Source organism: Suncus etruscus, chromosome 1 (genome assembly GCF_024139225.1).
Source record: "Suncus etruscus isolate mSunEtr1 chromosome 1, mSunEtr1.pri.cur, whole genome shotgun sequence".
Lineage (NCBI taxonomy): Eukaryota > Metazoa > Chordata > Mammalia > Eulipotyphla > Soricidae > Suncus > Suncus etruscus.
Window position 1 is genome coordinate 62,464,448 of NC_064848.1, and position 15,362 is coordinate 62,479,809.

The 15,362-nt window shown below is 40.6% G+C and overlaps 1 protein-coding gene and 1 non-coding gene across 6 annotated transcripts in view; one reads left to right on the plus strand and one right to left on the minus strand.

The window, feature by feature from the left end:
• The window catches only part of RNF38 (ring finger protein 38), a 78,702-nt gene that overhangs the window by 11,457 nt on the left and 51,883 nt on the right, over nt 1–15,362 (minus strand). For all 5 annotated transcript variants that reach the window (XM_049773512.1, XM_049773504.1, XM_049773497.1 and 2 more), the window contains 5 exons: nt 9,443–9,610; nt 6,825–6,995; nt 5,307–5,468; nt 4,721–4,827; nt 2,243–2,327 (listed from right to left, as the gene is read on the minus strand). In XM_049773512.1, coding sequence (XP_049629469.1) covers nt 2,243–2,327; nt 4,721–4,827; nt 5,307–5,468; nt 6,825–6,995; nt 9,443–9,610 — 693 coding nt within the window. The remainder of the gene's footprint in view (nt 1–2,242; nt 2,328–4,720; nt 4,828–5,306; nt 5,469–6,824; nt 6,996–9,442; nt 9,611–15,362) is intronic.
• On the plus strand, nt 10,607–10,710 carry LOC126027855 (U6 spliceosomal RNA). Its single transcript, XR_007502339.1, has one exon. It is a non-coding gene; the product is annotated as a U6 spliceosomal RNA (small nuclear RNA).

The window sequence follows — 15,362 nt, forward strand, 5'->3', positions numbered from 1 at the left end:
GCTCCTGGCTTAGGGGAGCATATGAGATGCTGGGGGATCGAACCACAGTCTGTCCTGCCTATGGCTTGCGCTATTGTTCCAGCCCCTACATCTACTTTCTATGATCTAAGGATATCAGTTAAATTTCTCCCATTCATTTTTAGCCACATGCTATTCTTCCAGAATACACTAAAATAAATATTTCCTGTCTTATAAGAGGTTTTTTTTTAAAAAAAAAAAAAAGAGGTTTTTCATGGCACTGGAACTTTGGTGGTAGGCTCATATTGTTGCTAAGGGATATTCCCTGGGATAGGACAGAAGTGGAAGCCTTGAGAAGGAAATATACTACTTTCTCTCTACCTACCTGTCACCGCTGAAAACACCTGGGAATTCAGGACTGATAAAACCCTGCCATTAGTCCCTGTACAGTATAGACTTTACATGTCACTAGCCTCATGAGGTAGCCATCAAGCTATTATGCCTGCAGTCCACTTGTCCTGTATATTGTTGGCATAATCCCTGCCATCCAATTTCCCGGGGAGCTGTCAGGTTTGAGCAAGGAATTACTCTTTATAAGAATGTCAGTCTTGGGGCCGGAGAGATAGCATGGAGGTAAGGCGTTTGCCTTTCATGCAGAAGGTCATCGGTTCGAATCCCGGCGTCCCATATGGTCCCCCGTGCCTGCCAGGAACAATTTCTGAGCCTGGAGCCAGGAATAATCTCTGAGCACTGCCGGGTGTGACCCAAAAACCACAAAAAAAAAAAAAAAAAAAAAAAAAAAAAAAAAAAAAAAAGAATGTCAGTCTTGGGCCCGGAGAGATAGCACAGCGGCGTTTGCCTTGCAAGCAGCCGATCCAGGACCAAAGGTGGTTGGTTCGAATCCCGGTGTCCCATATGGTCCCCCGTGCCTGCCAGGAGCTATTTCTGAGCAGATAGCCAGGAGTAACCCCTGAGCACCGCCGGGTGTGGCCCAAAAACCAAAAAAAAAAAAAAAAAAGAATGTCAGTCTTGGGGCCAGAGCAATAGCGCAGCGGTAGGGCATCTGCACACGGCTGACTCAGGACGGACCTCAGTTCGATCCCCGGTGTCCCATATGGTCCCCCAAGCCAGGAGCGCTTTCTGAACGCATAGCCAGGAGTAACCCAAGCATCACCAGGTGTGGCCCAAAAAGAAAAAATCAAAAAAAGAAAATGAAAGTCTTTAATTGTACCCAGGCCTTTTGGGTTTGTTATCTTTCCCTTATAGATATGAATTTCAAGAGGAGGCAAATAATGAAGTATATATATAACAAGTTTATTGTGAAATAAAGGGAGAGAAGGTAGAGGTTAAGTTATGTGCTCAACAGGAAACATGGATTTCTCCAGAGTCAAGTACACATCCCAGGTAGAAATGTGGGCCAGCTACCACAATCTAGAATGAGGAAGTGTATGCTTGCCTTTGCAAAGTAATTTTTTTTAAAGTTTTTCTCCCAAGTTTCCCCCAAATGGGGTTTTCTGCACTGACTGTTGCTATGGCTTTGCCAAGGAGTTTGACACTTGATGGCCCATCTCTTTGTCCTTATCACAACCCTTTTGTTCCTGCCAAAGCTTTTTTTGGGATAATGGGATATGTGTGTGTAAGTTAAGTGCCTCCAGTCTTCTCTGGGCCAGTTACCAGATTTCAGTTCCAGTGTCCACAAACTGAGTCCAGCAATAATGTTTTTAGCTCTTAGGTCTAGGATTACTGAGTAGTCAAAAACCAGTGACTTCCTCAAATCACATCTTGGTTTTATTATGTTTTAATAAAACATAATAAAATTCCCCCTGGAGTCCTCTTCCCCACACTACCTGCCCACTGCATATGCATCCTACATACTTAATGATAAACCAATTTTCTTTTGTTCTGTATTTTGGTCTTTTGAGTCAGTAATACCCAGAGGTACTCAAGTGCTACTCCTGGCTGGGCTTGGGGAATTATAGATGGGGTACAAGAAATCAAACTTGGTTGAGGTGGTCTTTGACTCTCAGTGCTGTCTAGGTGTCAACTCGGACCCTAACAAGATAATTTTTTGGAGTCACACCTGGCAGTACTCAAGGGTTACTCTTGGCTTTTTGCTCAGAAAGCATTCTGGCAGGCACAGGGGACTGTATAGGATGGCAGGGATTGAACCTAAATTGGTTGCATGCAAGGCAAATGCATGACCCATTCTGTTATCACTCCAGCCCCCTATTCATTTTTATGTACACAATAATCCATTAAAATAGTTCTTAGTTCACCTACTAACCTCATAATTTTCTACTTCTCCATCTTCCACATCCAATTCAAAGCTGAAAGTTGGGCCCACTGTAGGTGGTACTGGAAGCATGGATCTGAATTGAAAATGTTAACAATGATGTAATTTTAGTATGTTATGTCAATGAACGGGAGAGGAAATAAAAGGTTAGTGTTACAGAAATGAGAAAACCATTAGCAACCCTCTATAGAGGCTAAATTCACTAGCAATAAATTTTTTTAAAAATAGAGAGGCCAGGGGCCAGGAAGGTGGCACTAGAGGTAAGGTGTCTGCCTTGCAAGCGCTAGTGTAGGACGGACAGCGGGTTCAATCCCGATGTCCCATATGGTCCCCCCAAGCCAGGGGCGATTTCTGAGCACATAGCCAGGAATAACCCCTGAGCGTCAAACAGGTGTGGCCCAAAAACCAAAAAAAATAAAATAAAATAAATAAATAAAAATAAAAAAAATAGACAGGCCAGATTAATAGCATAGTTATTAAGGCATTTGCCTTGCACACGGCCAATCTGGGCTTGATCCCCAACATCCCACATCATTCCCTGAACTTGCCAGGAGTAACTTTGGAGTGCAGAGCCCAGAGCATCACCAGGTGTAACCCCAAGCCCCAAAATAATAATAATAATAATAATAATAATAATAATAATAATAATAATAATAATAATAATAAATGATAAAAATTCTGTAACTGTACCGGGCCTAAGTGAAAGTACAGGAGGGTGCTTGTCTTGTACAAGACCAACATGGGTTCAATCCCTAGAACCTCATATGGTCCTTTGTGTACAAATGTAATGAGTTATTCTTGAATGAAGAGTCAGGACTGAGCCCTGACCACTGCCAGATGTGGCCCCAAAACAAAACCCAAACAAAAAAATCGAACAGTATAAAAAAATATAAAGAATGAATTTGATAAAACCTTGGTTGCATTGAAAACTAAAACATTGGTAGAATAAACAAAAAAGGATTAATGTGGAAATATATCATCTGAGTAATCAAAAGATTTTAATTAGTTCATACAACCTCAACCAAAATGCCAATTTGTAAAAGTAAAAATGATTTGCTAATTTTAAAATATATTTAATAAATCACTGAGAAAAGCTAAAGAGAATTAATCACCAAAATTTAAGAATTATATAAAGCTACAATTATTAAAATAGTGATAGGATACATAGCCCTCAGGTGTAAATTTCCCAGATTTACTAGAAGGTTCAGCCAGTGGGATACAGACATAATTAATATATGCATGTTAATAGTGCCAGCAAGAGGAGGAACAGAGATAGTTATTTTTTTAAAAATTTTATTTCTTTTTCTTTTCCTTTTTTTTTTTTTTTGGTTTTCTTTGGGGTCACACCCGGTGCCGCTCAGGGGTTACTCCTGGCTCTACGCTCAGAAATTGCTTCTGGCAAATTCTGGGGACCATATGGGATGCCGGGATTCGAACCACCGTCCTGCATGCAAGGCAAATGCTTTGCCTCTATGCTATCTCTCCGGCCCCCTAAATTTTATTTATTTTTGTTTTTGAGATGGCTATTTTTACTTTTGCTAGATGGAATGTGAAAATGATGGCTAGAGACTGAGAAGTTATTTGGAAGGAGGTGGGGCTTATCGGGAATGAGGAAGTTGGGCCACACCCAGTGGTGCTCAAGGCTTACTCCTGGCTCTGCACTCGAGATCATGAAATTTGAGAGATAGAAATTAAGTTGGTTGCATAAAAGGCAAGGGCCCTACCTACTGAACTATCTTCTCTATCCCCTGAGAAATTTTTTTGGACCGATAGATTTCATTATATGAAACAAAAATAAAGAACTATCGGCTGGTTCGAGTGCAGTGGTGTTTACAATTAACTGATCACAGCCAGTTACAGATTTTCTTGTTCCTTTCTTTCTCCACTCCCACTGTTTCACTTGACTAGCCTCAAAAAAAAAAAAAAAAAAAAGAACTATCATGTTTAACTCATGAGTGTTTTAAGTTACAATCCTAAGAGTAGCTTTAGGAAACAAATTCTTTTCCTTTGAGGCGCACAGCCCTCAAAAATAAAACAAGGTGACAAGTAATGCAACCTATAAAATAGGGAAGACAGCTTTTGTTTGTTTTTGGCTTTTGTGTCAGACCCGGCAATGCTCAGGGGTTACTCCTGGCTTTGCACTCAGAAATTGCTCCTGACAGGCACGAGGACCATATGGGATGCTGGGATTTGAACCACCATCTGTCCTGGGTTGGCTGCGTGCATCTCTGGCCCCAAATGTTCCCAGCTTTTGAAATGTTAAACTTTATTTTCTGGTTCACAAATATCTCCCTCCCCACATCTCCCATAGCCTTACTGTCTTTTTCCTTAAACAATAAATCTATAATGGAAAACCATTAGCATTGTGTAACATACAATTTAGCTGCAAAACCACATAGAAGATCTAATAAAGGTAAGATAATTCCAAAGGTAAAAATTCATTACTCATTAAAGAAAGACGTAACTTACAACACATATGGTAGTAAGCTGGGATGGTAAGGGGGAGGAGGCATAGGCTGCTGGGACCGGTATCTACTACGTCCTGTGAGTCTCCGAGGCATAAAAGGAGGATAAGGCTGTAAGGGGGAAAATGTTTAAAATAATTTAATTATTACCTTTTAAGCTAATTTACTGAAAAAAATTTCTCTCCAAAAACCTAAAAGAGTTCCTTACTTCCATGTTTTTTAAATGTTAACATGGGTGCAATAAGCAGTATAAAATATATATATATATATATTTGGTTTTTGGGCCACACCCGGCAGTGCTCAAGGGTTACTCCTGGCTATCTGCTCAGAAATGGCTCTTGGCAGGCACGGGGGACCATATGGGATACCGGGATTCGAACCAACCACCTTTGGTCCTGGATCGGCTGCTTGCAAGGCAAATGCCGCTGCTGTGCTATCTCTCCGGGCCCATAAAATATATCTTATATGTATTCCTAAATTTGAGTTCCAAATGAATACTTTGAAAAATAATTGTAATTCTAGAATAAACTAAAACAATTCAGAATAATTTATCAAAATAAGTAAAAATCAGTAACTGAATAAAAACTTACTACTCCAAAAGACACCTCTTGATGTAAGGGATCATGTGTTAAGAACTGCAACGGAGCTGATGGAGGTAATGTTGGGGGATGAGCTGATGGAGGGTACGTAAAACCACCTACAGGTAGATGTTCTCCTAAGAGCTCCACTTCATTTTCTATCCTTTGCAGAGGCTGGGGGGTGGGGGGTGGGGAAAAGAGAAAGAGGGAGAAATTAAATATACTTCTAGTGCTTATATTGTGCTTTTTAATGCTATACTATTTTAATAAGCCTCCTTTCCTAAATTAAAACAATTAACAGTTTTTTGATTAAGGGCCTCCTGCCCAGGCTGCTAGGGGTGGGAGTGGAGGGCACGGGCATACCCAGTAGTGCTTAAATTACTCCTAATTCTATGCTCAGGAATCACTCCTGGTGAGTTTATGGGATGCTGGGGATGGAACTGAGGTCAGCCTCAGGCAAGGAAAACACCCTATCAGCTGTACTATAGCTCTGATTCCAGAAGATGTCGATTCTTAACAAAGAAGGTTTATATCCACAGCTAAAAATTCCACGCTATTTTACCAGGTTTTATGTTCTAGCTTAATGCTTGAGTTCAGATATTTTAACTTGGCTTGTCAAAAAATCCTCTTGATTTTCTACTGTGCCCTTATTTCCACTTTGATAGTACTTATCCCTTTCTCCCCCAATAAAATACCTCTCAGCTGTATTCCAGCCCAAAGACAGGAATAGATGATGCTACACTAACAGATGATCTCATCTAGTTTCACCTGAATGGTGAAAAAAACAGGTCTTTAAGAAAAACAAATGAGAATCTGAGGGTTTATTTTACTTACCTAAATGAATAAAAATATTATTTTAACAAGTATTTAAAATGTTCATAATTTTATACTTTGGAAAAATCACAACTTATGTTTTTCATCTTTACTTCCTGAATATTATGGATAAAAAAGGAACAAAATGATTATGAGCCTTCCACTAAAGCAGCTAGAAGCTATGTGGGTTGGTTGGTTCAGTGGTTTGGTTTGATAGTGCTGGGGATAGCCACTAACAAGGCTGAGGTAGATGATGCTATCTGATGTCAGGGGTTGAATCAAAGGCCTCTGCATGCACAGCATGTGCTCCTGCCCTAAGCCCTGAAGAAACTGTTAAATATATACATAAAATAATTACAAAAACTGAAGAAACCAAGATTATCTACGCAAACAAATCTGTTTACCCTGACTTCCTATATTGGTTTGTCAAAATCTATGAACTCTAATTCTTTTTACAAACTAAAAGAATATTTTGTTTTGGTTAGTTTTAGTGACCACATTTATTAATTCTTCTCAGGGGTGTCAGGAGGGTGGCACTCCCAGGTATTGGGGTAATGTAGTCCCAAGAATCAAATGCCATCACTGGATCACTGGAGCCCAATCTCTGATCACTAACTTATGGTTTTTATTTATTAATATTTACATGTATTAATCAACCCTTTATAAAGGTCTAAACATACCATTAAAATAAAAGATGGTGAAAGTAGAGATACCTACCGAACGTGACTGCTGTGTTTGGAAAGGGACAAACTGGCCTGGTGGTGGCAAATGAGGAGGATGATGGGGAGAAAGGTGAGGAGGATGTAAAAGAAATGGATCGCTAGAAATAAGGGGTGGGAATGCAGCATATGGTACTGGTAAGTGCTGAACTGAACATGCTTGAAGCATCTGTAAGAGAAATGGGTTTTGTTAAGTATCAGAATATATTTTACAAAAAAGATAAAAATGACCAGTATTCTCTATTCCAAAATGCTTTCCTGTAGTATTAACAACACTGATAAACATTTTACATCCATCAGTAAAATACCAGTAACATATTTTTAAATACACTATCTTATAGTTTTTACAAAGCAAACACCTAACCTCCCTTTAGCCTTCTAAATATATTATGAAATGGGAGAAAAGTGGAATAAGAGGAATCTGTCTGCTTGATCTAAGATGTACTACATCTTCCAGAAAGGTCTCCATTTCAATAGTGAATATATTTTTATTTATAGAATATTATAAATTTATATAATTTATATTATATATACATACACACACAAAGGTACACACAAACAAATGCACTCATTTGCTTTGCATGTGACCGACCCGCAACCAACCCAGGCTCGATTCCCGGTATCCCATAGGGTCCTCTGAACCTGCCAACAAACAAACAAATCCCTGGGTCTCCCACATGTGCTCAGTCTTTTGAGTTATCAGACCCTTTTGTAATTTAAGAGACCAACTCATAAATTGAGTGCTTATAAAGTAATATTTTAGTTTACAAATTTAGTATTGTTGTTCTAAATCTACTATCAAACAGATTTGGTGAATTACTGTTAAACTGATACTGGTACATGTATTTGTGTGTGTCACATTGGGTTTGGGTTGGGCTTAGGCCATACCAGGTAGTGCCCAGGGGCTACTGTAGTGTATGCTCAGGAGTGACCCCTGGCAGTACTGTGGTGCTGGGAATTGAACCAGAATCAGAAGCACACAAATTGAGAGCTTTAAGTCCATGTACACTATCTCCAGCCCCGTATTTATACTTTAATGTCACATTCACACAAGGATAATATATAAAGAATTGTTTACATTTAGAAAACTGTTTTACTTTGAAGACATTATTGACTTTAAACATTTAAAACTTGAATTCTGGGCCAGAGCAGTGGCGCAAGCGGTAAGGCGTCTGTCTTGCACATGTCCCATATGATCCCCCAAGCCAGGAGCGATTTCTGAGTGCAAAGCCCGGAGTAACCCCTGAGCATCACCAGGTGTGGCCGAAAAACCAAATACCAAAAACTAAATCAAATCAAAACAAACAAACAATAAAAAGAACTTGAATTCAACGTGACTTCTGGAAAAAAAAGAAAAAAAGAAACAATTGGTGGGTGACAGAGTAAAAGACATAGTACAGTAGGTAAGACTTAATCCCCAGAACTCCGTATGATTTCCTGAGCTTACAAAGAGTGATGCCCTATGTGCAGAGCCAGGAGTAAACTTCTCAGGAGTAAACCAAGTGTGGCCCAGACATGCATGCATGCACGCACGCACACACACAGAAAATCTGTAAAGTTTTAGAACCAGAGATACAGTACAGCCAATAAGACACTTTCCTTGCACATGGCCAACCTGGGTCCAAACCCCAGTATCTCATGTGGTCACCTGAGCATCGTCAGATAAAATTCCTGAATGTGCCAAGCCAGAAATAATCCCTGAACATTACCAGGGTGTGACCCCAAAACAAAGCAAAACAATAAAAGACAGAATTAGCTTATGAGAAAAATGTGCATGTCAATCTCTGATCTCTTGTACTGGCACCAATGACATGAAGTCACTTTCATCATATAAACTGGAGATACCATTTCAATTCCATCATAGGCTCCCTCACATAAAGAATGAACAATATCAAGTACTTGAAGTACCCAATAAAACCCAGTAAGTATTGGGGGCTGGAGCATTAGCACAGCAGGAAGGGCATTTGCCTTGAACGCAGTTGGTATGGGACCAAACCAGGTTTGATCCCCAACATCCCAGGAGTGATTTCTGAGCACAGAGCCAGGATACCTAAGGGTGTTCCCCCCCACCAAAAAAAAACCCCAGCAAGTATTAAGACTTTTGTTGCTCAGTAGGTTTGATTACTAATCAGTCTTGATTACTAATCAGTCCAACAGCTTACTCTTAACAACCCAAGGTCAACGTTTACAAAGTTTTTTATCATAAATGGTATTGAAAGGAAAGGATATATAAAAACATAAAATTTAGAACACATCAGTTTCGTTTGTTGGTTTGGTTTCTGGGTCACACCCGACAGCGCTCAGGGGTTATTCCTGGCTCTACGCTCAGAAATTGCTCCGGGCAGGCTCGGGGAACCATATGGGATGCTGGGATTCAAACCACCGTCCTTCTACACGCAAGGCAAACGCCTTACCTCCATGCTATCTCTCCGGCCCCAGAACACATCGGTTTTAAAGCTAATTTTACCCAATTGTTAATGTCAGTAGGGTATAGAGACTTCTGTTGCCATAAAATTCCTTTTTCACTTCTAAGTAGAAAGATACCAAGGTAATTTATTATATCTTGGCTCCTTCTATGAAGCAGGGAGTCCCCTAGAGCAATAGCCAAACACTTACCGGAGGAGGCACACTGCAGACAGGGAGGTGCTGCCCACTGAAGACCACAGAGCATCCTGGGACCTGTTGTGTGCTGCAAGCAGGGATGTGCTGGCCTGTGCAGAGTGGAATCCCATGTGGTGCCACTGTTGTCACTGTGTAAGAAACAGGGACAGTGCCCTGATGAAGCTATTAGGAGAGAAAACAGAACTTGAGTTGTTTGGATAAATATTAACTATTAAAAATTAAAATATGAAATCAGTATGGGAGTTTTTATTGATTCCCTTATCAGTTGCAGAGATTTCCACAATTATTTGTTTTTAGAATATTCATTCTCATTGTTTAGGAGCATTTTAAGAATAGTCTATTGAGCCGGCCCGTGGCTCAGTTATTCGTGGATGTGGAAAGGACTTTTACCTGAAAGAAGGTTGGGAGAAAAGGGACACCAAGACAAGGATGCTGATCAAGGTGTCAATTTTATTTCAAGCAAGCAGGGCTTTTATATGGAGTGAATAATAGTGGGTGGTTACATGAACAATACAATCTCTAGATGTATTCATAAAAACCACAATGCTCTGCCAGCATACCTCCTGCAAGTACATACCATAGTTATATAACAAGCCTTCCTGTGTGGTCAAATTCTTGCAGGGCAGTCTGCGTCAACTCCTGCCCATTTGGCAGGTACATACATCTTGAATTCAGATTAAGGGCAATGCTGAGACAAAATGTCTGTCCGAGGCAAAATGGCTGTACTTATGCTACACTATATTTCAAAGGATCTGACTCCCAACAGTCTATAGTGGCCATAGAATTGAAGCTAAATGCTTCCAACACTTGATAAAAATACATGATAATGAATTGCTCTATTTCCTCTTTTTTTTTTTTTTTTTTTTGGTTTTTGGGCCACACCCGGCGGTGCTCAGGGGTTACTCCTGGCTGTCTGCTCAGAAATAGCTCCTGGCAGGCACAGGGGACCATATGGGACACCGGGATTCGAACCAACCACCTTTGGTCCTGGATTGGCTGCTTGCAAGGCAAACGCCACTGTGCTATCTCTCTGGGCCCTCTCTATTTCCTCTTTTAGTCTGTCTTAAGATCAGAAACTTGTTCTAAAGAAATGGGGTGGAGGTGAGTAGAAGATGAGTAGACAGGCACACCAGGGAAATAGTTCAAAAGGTTGGAGGAGTGCTCGCTTTGGCAGCACATATACTAACATTGGAATGATACAGAGATTAGCCTGGCCCCTGCGCAAGGATGACACGCAAATTTGTGAAGCATTCCATATTTAAAAAAAAAAAAAAGGTTGGAGAAGCACATGGCTTACTATGTGGGAGGAATGAGCCTGAAACTTGGCAAGGCAGTTAGTTACCTGAGCATTGCAAGGTATGGCCCAAAATCAAAAATAAGAAAAGGGAAAAAAAAAATAGATCAAATGTGGAGAACTGAAAGCTCCAATTTCACAATACATGATGTCAGAGCTAACTTGAAAAAACATCTTAAAAAAAAAACAACAATCTTAACTAGTGAAACAATGTCAAGTAGCATTAAAACAAATGAAACATTTTTCTGTCAGTCTTATTCCCATCTTGAAACAAAAGTATTAACATATCTTTCTCCTTAAGCAAAAGACAAACATGACTATTCAAATTGCTGTATGCTTTGCTTTCTTACAGAAATGAGGTATTACTACCTTGCAATTCATCTTACATTGTAGACATCCCTTTAAAAGAACTAAAGATGGGGCTGGAGTGACTGCACAACAGGTAGAGTGTTTGCTTTGTATGCAGCAGACCCAGGGTTGACCCCCAGCATCCCATAAAGTCAGTGTCCCAACCCTGTCAAATCTGATTTCTGAGTACAGCTCTAGAAGTAATGCCTGAGTGCTGCGAGGTGTGCTCCCCAAACCAGAAACAAACAGAACACAAGAAAAACTAAAGGCAACTCATTTTTTTAGTACTAGCATTATCAAAATTTAGGGAAATTTTCTTATTTTTCTTTTTATTTTAAGGCTCTTTTGATGGTTTGTGGATATTACTAAATTTTAACGTAGCACATGTGGTTTAGTTTTTAACATCTAATACTAAACCAACAAATTGCCCAGGCTGAGAATTCTTATGACCTTTTTAGAATGGGAACAGGCAAAAGGCCCAGGAAAACCCACACCCATATCCTCTGGCATATAAATGGAGCTGTACAACTGAACCTCCTCAACAAATAGGCAAGCCACCAAAACCACCTCAGCTTCATATCATCTCCTGGAGTGTGCAACACCCACAAATTTCACATCAACAACACAAGCAAATTTCACGGGGAAGTTGCATAGAAAACAACCAAGCTCTTGTAAACTTTAAAAAAAAAAAATCAAGCTCAAAGAGTGAAAGCACAGATAGCTCAACTAGCACCAACCATGTCAGTTAATCCTTAATAATTTAGAAACACCATGTGAGATAGAACAGTGTACCCAAATAACTTTTGATTTATATCTAGCTCACACCCTGCTGTGCTCAAGTCTTGGAGGGCGCTTGGGGGGACCGTATGGGATGCCACGGATTGAATCAGAATAGATCACATGAAAGTCAAGTGTCCTCCCCACTGTACTATTTGCTCTGTTCCCTTTGATTTATTATTTGATAATTCCATTTGTCATTTTCTTTATCAAGCAATATAAAGTAAATTTGTACTTCAGGGGGCAGACATTTTTTTAGGTGAGGAGGACATTTGGTGGAAAGAAGTTCACATGAATGATGGGTTGGTATTGGAACAATGAATGACTGAAATTATATCATGAATGGAAACTTTGAAAATCATGGCGTTTAAATTAAAAAATTGTTCTTAAACTTACAGATATAATCATAATTACTCTTCTATTATTTGTAGATATACCGTATTTGCTGGCGTATAAGACGACCCCCTAATTTTGCAGTTAAAGCATAGGTTTAGGCCTATATTCGCTGTATCAGACAGAATGTTCCTGTGCTGCATATGTTCCTGTGCTCATGTACTACAGTGAGCCAATAACAAGCAAAGGTTCAAAGGTTATACTGTAATAGACTTCCTCTCTGACTCTGGCCAATCTGAGCAGGCTTTTTACAGTGTAGATTCAAGTACAGAACACTGTATAATTTGCATGCATAAAAAGCCTGCTTGGATTGGCTGAGTTAAGAGAGGCGGTCCAAGCAGCCTTGCAGTGATTGGTGCAGGATCGAGTTGGAAAATTTGTTTTGTGGCAATATTCAGACAATTTTCGTTTAGCGGCATATTGAAACATTTTTCGGGATATACTCGAGTATAAGACGACCCCTGTTTTTCGGTTGACTTTTTTTTGTTTCAAAGGTCGTCTTATATGCCGGAAAATACAGTACTTGTTGATATTTCACAATTAGTATTTTCTTGAATTATGACTAGAAAGTATGTGAGAAAAAATGTTTAAATTCTCAGTATATAGTATTTCCTTTGTCTCTCTCTTTTTTTTTTTTTGGTCACACTTGTCAGTGCTCAGGGGCTACTCCGCACTATCTCTCTGGTATATTGTATTTTCATTTCTCTCTCTCCCTCTCCCTCCCTTTCCTTTTTTTTTTTTTTTTTTTTTTTTTGCTTTTTGGGCCATACCCTGTGATGCTCTGGGGTTACTCCTGGCTCAGGGGACCATATGGGCCACCAGGTATCAAACCAGGGTCTGTCCTGGATTTCGCTGCGTGCAAGGCAAATGCCCTACCGCCGTATATTGTTCCAGCCCAAGTATTTTCTTTTCTTTTTTTTTTTTTTTGGATTTATACCCGGCAGCATTCGGAGGTTACTCCTGGTTCTGTGCTCAGAAGTCAATCCTGACGGGCTTGGGTGGGGACCATATGAGATGCCGAGATTTGAACCACCATCCTTCTGCATGCAAGGCAAATGCCCTACCTCCATGCTATCTCTCCGGCTCAAATATTTTCATTTTCTATCATCCAGAACAGTAGATTAAAAAACTGTATGCTGGGGGCCAGAGAGATAGCATGGAGGTAAGGCGTTTTGCCTTGTGTTCAGAAGAACGGTGATTCGAATCCTGGCATCCATTTGGTTCCCCCATGCCTGCCAGGGGCGATTTCTGAGCATAGAGTCAGGAGGAACCCCTGAGCGCTGCTGGGTGTGACCCAAAAAACAAAAACAAAAAATTGAATGCTTAGGTACCAGTCCTGTTTATTTCTCCTGTACAAACTTTTATTCTTAAAAATTTACTATTAAATCAAAATTTGGATCTTTTTTTTTTCTTTTCTTGGTCACACCCAGTGGTGCTCAAGACTTATTCCTGACAGAGCTCAGGGGAGCACATGGAAAGTTAGGGCTCAAACTAGGGTCAACTGTGTGCAAGGCAAATACCCTAAACATTGCCCTATTACTCTGCTCCCTAGATTTGGGTCTTTTCTGACATCTGAAATTCAACAGAAAATACTACAATCTTTAATGGAAAAATGAAAAGTGTACCTGTCATTTTCTTGACAATCTCTGCAAACATTAAAAATGTGCACAAAGGGCCCGGAGAGATAGCACAGCGGCGTTTGCCTTGCAAGCAGCCGATCCAGGACCAAAGGTGGTTAGTTCGAATCCCGGTGCCCCATATGGTCCCCTGTGCCTGCCAGGAACTATTTCTGAGCAGACAGCCAGGAGGAACCCCTGAGCACCGCTGGGTGTGGCCCAAAAACCAAAAAAAAAAAAAAAAAAAAAAAAAACAAAAAACCAAGAATTAATGTCCCCTCTTTAAGGGGCCGGGAAGGTGGTGCTAGAGGTAAGGTGTCAACCTTGCAAGCGCGTACGGCAGACTGAGGTTCGATCCCCCAGTCCGATCCCCCGGCGTCCCATATGGTCCCCCCAAGCCAGGAGCAATTTCTGAGCGCATAGTCAGGAGTAACCCCTGAGCGTCAAACGGGTGTGGCCCAAAAACCAAAAAAAAAAAAAAAAAAAAAAGTGCACAAATGGGGCCCGGAGAGATAGCACAGCGGCGTTTGCCTTGCAAGCAGCATATCCAGGACCAAAGGTGGTTGGCTAGAATCCCGGTGTCCCATATGGTCCCCCGTGCCTGCCAGGAGCTATTTCTGAGCAGACAGCCAGGAGTTACCCCTGAGCATCGCCGGGTGTGGCCCAAAAACCAAAAACCAAAACAAAAACCAAAACAAAAAAAAAAAAACAAAAATGTGCACAATTACCTCATCCACTGAATTATTCCAGAAACATAAATGGGACATATGTGCTCATACGAGTTATTCAGTATTTTCTATTAATCTTATTGTCATTTCAAACCCCCTTACTTGAAATCAATCATTCTGAGCTCATAACCTTTATCCTAATTTTATCACTTCCATTCCTTTTCTTTTTGTTGCTGTTACAATAACTGGACATTAAAACACCTGGTTAAAATGCAAACACTTGGGCCCGGAGAGAAAGCACAGCGGTGTTTGCCTTGCAAGCAGTCAATCCAGGACCAACGGTGGTTGGTTCGAATCCCGGTGTCCCATATGGTCCCCGTGCCTGCCAGGAGCTATTTCTGAGCAGACAGCCAGGAGTAACCCCTGAGTACCGCCGGGTGTGGCCCAAAAACCAAAAAAAAAAAAAAAAAAAAAAATGCAAACACTTTTTCATATGCTCCATTTAGGGGATACTTACAGGTGGTGCTTGCTTATGTGGCTGCAGTGCACGTAATCGCACACTTGTGGTGATGCTGGGAATAGCCAAAAGCAGCTCAGCAAGAGGTGCCAGAGGTCAAACTCAGCCTCACTGACAAGGCTTTATTATCTAAGAATAAGTGAAGTTCTTAAATTATTCCTGCCCTCATGCTGTTATTCTTTTTGATTTAGCGCCATATCAGTGGTGGTGCTCAGGGATGTCCTGCTAGGGATATCAAACCAGGGTTTACTGTACACAAGGCAAGATTCTTTATTTTTGGTTTTTTTGGGGGCCATAGCTG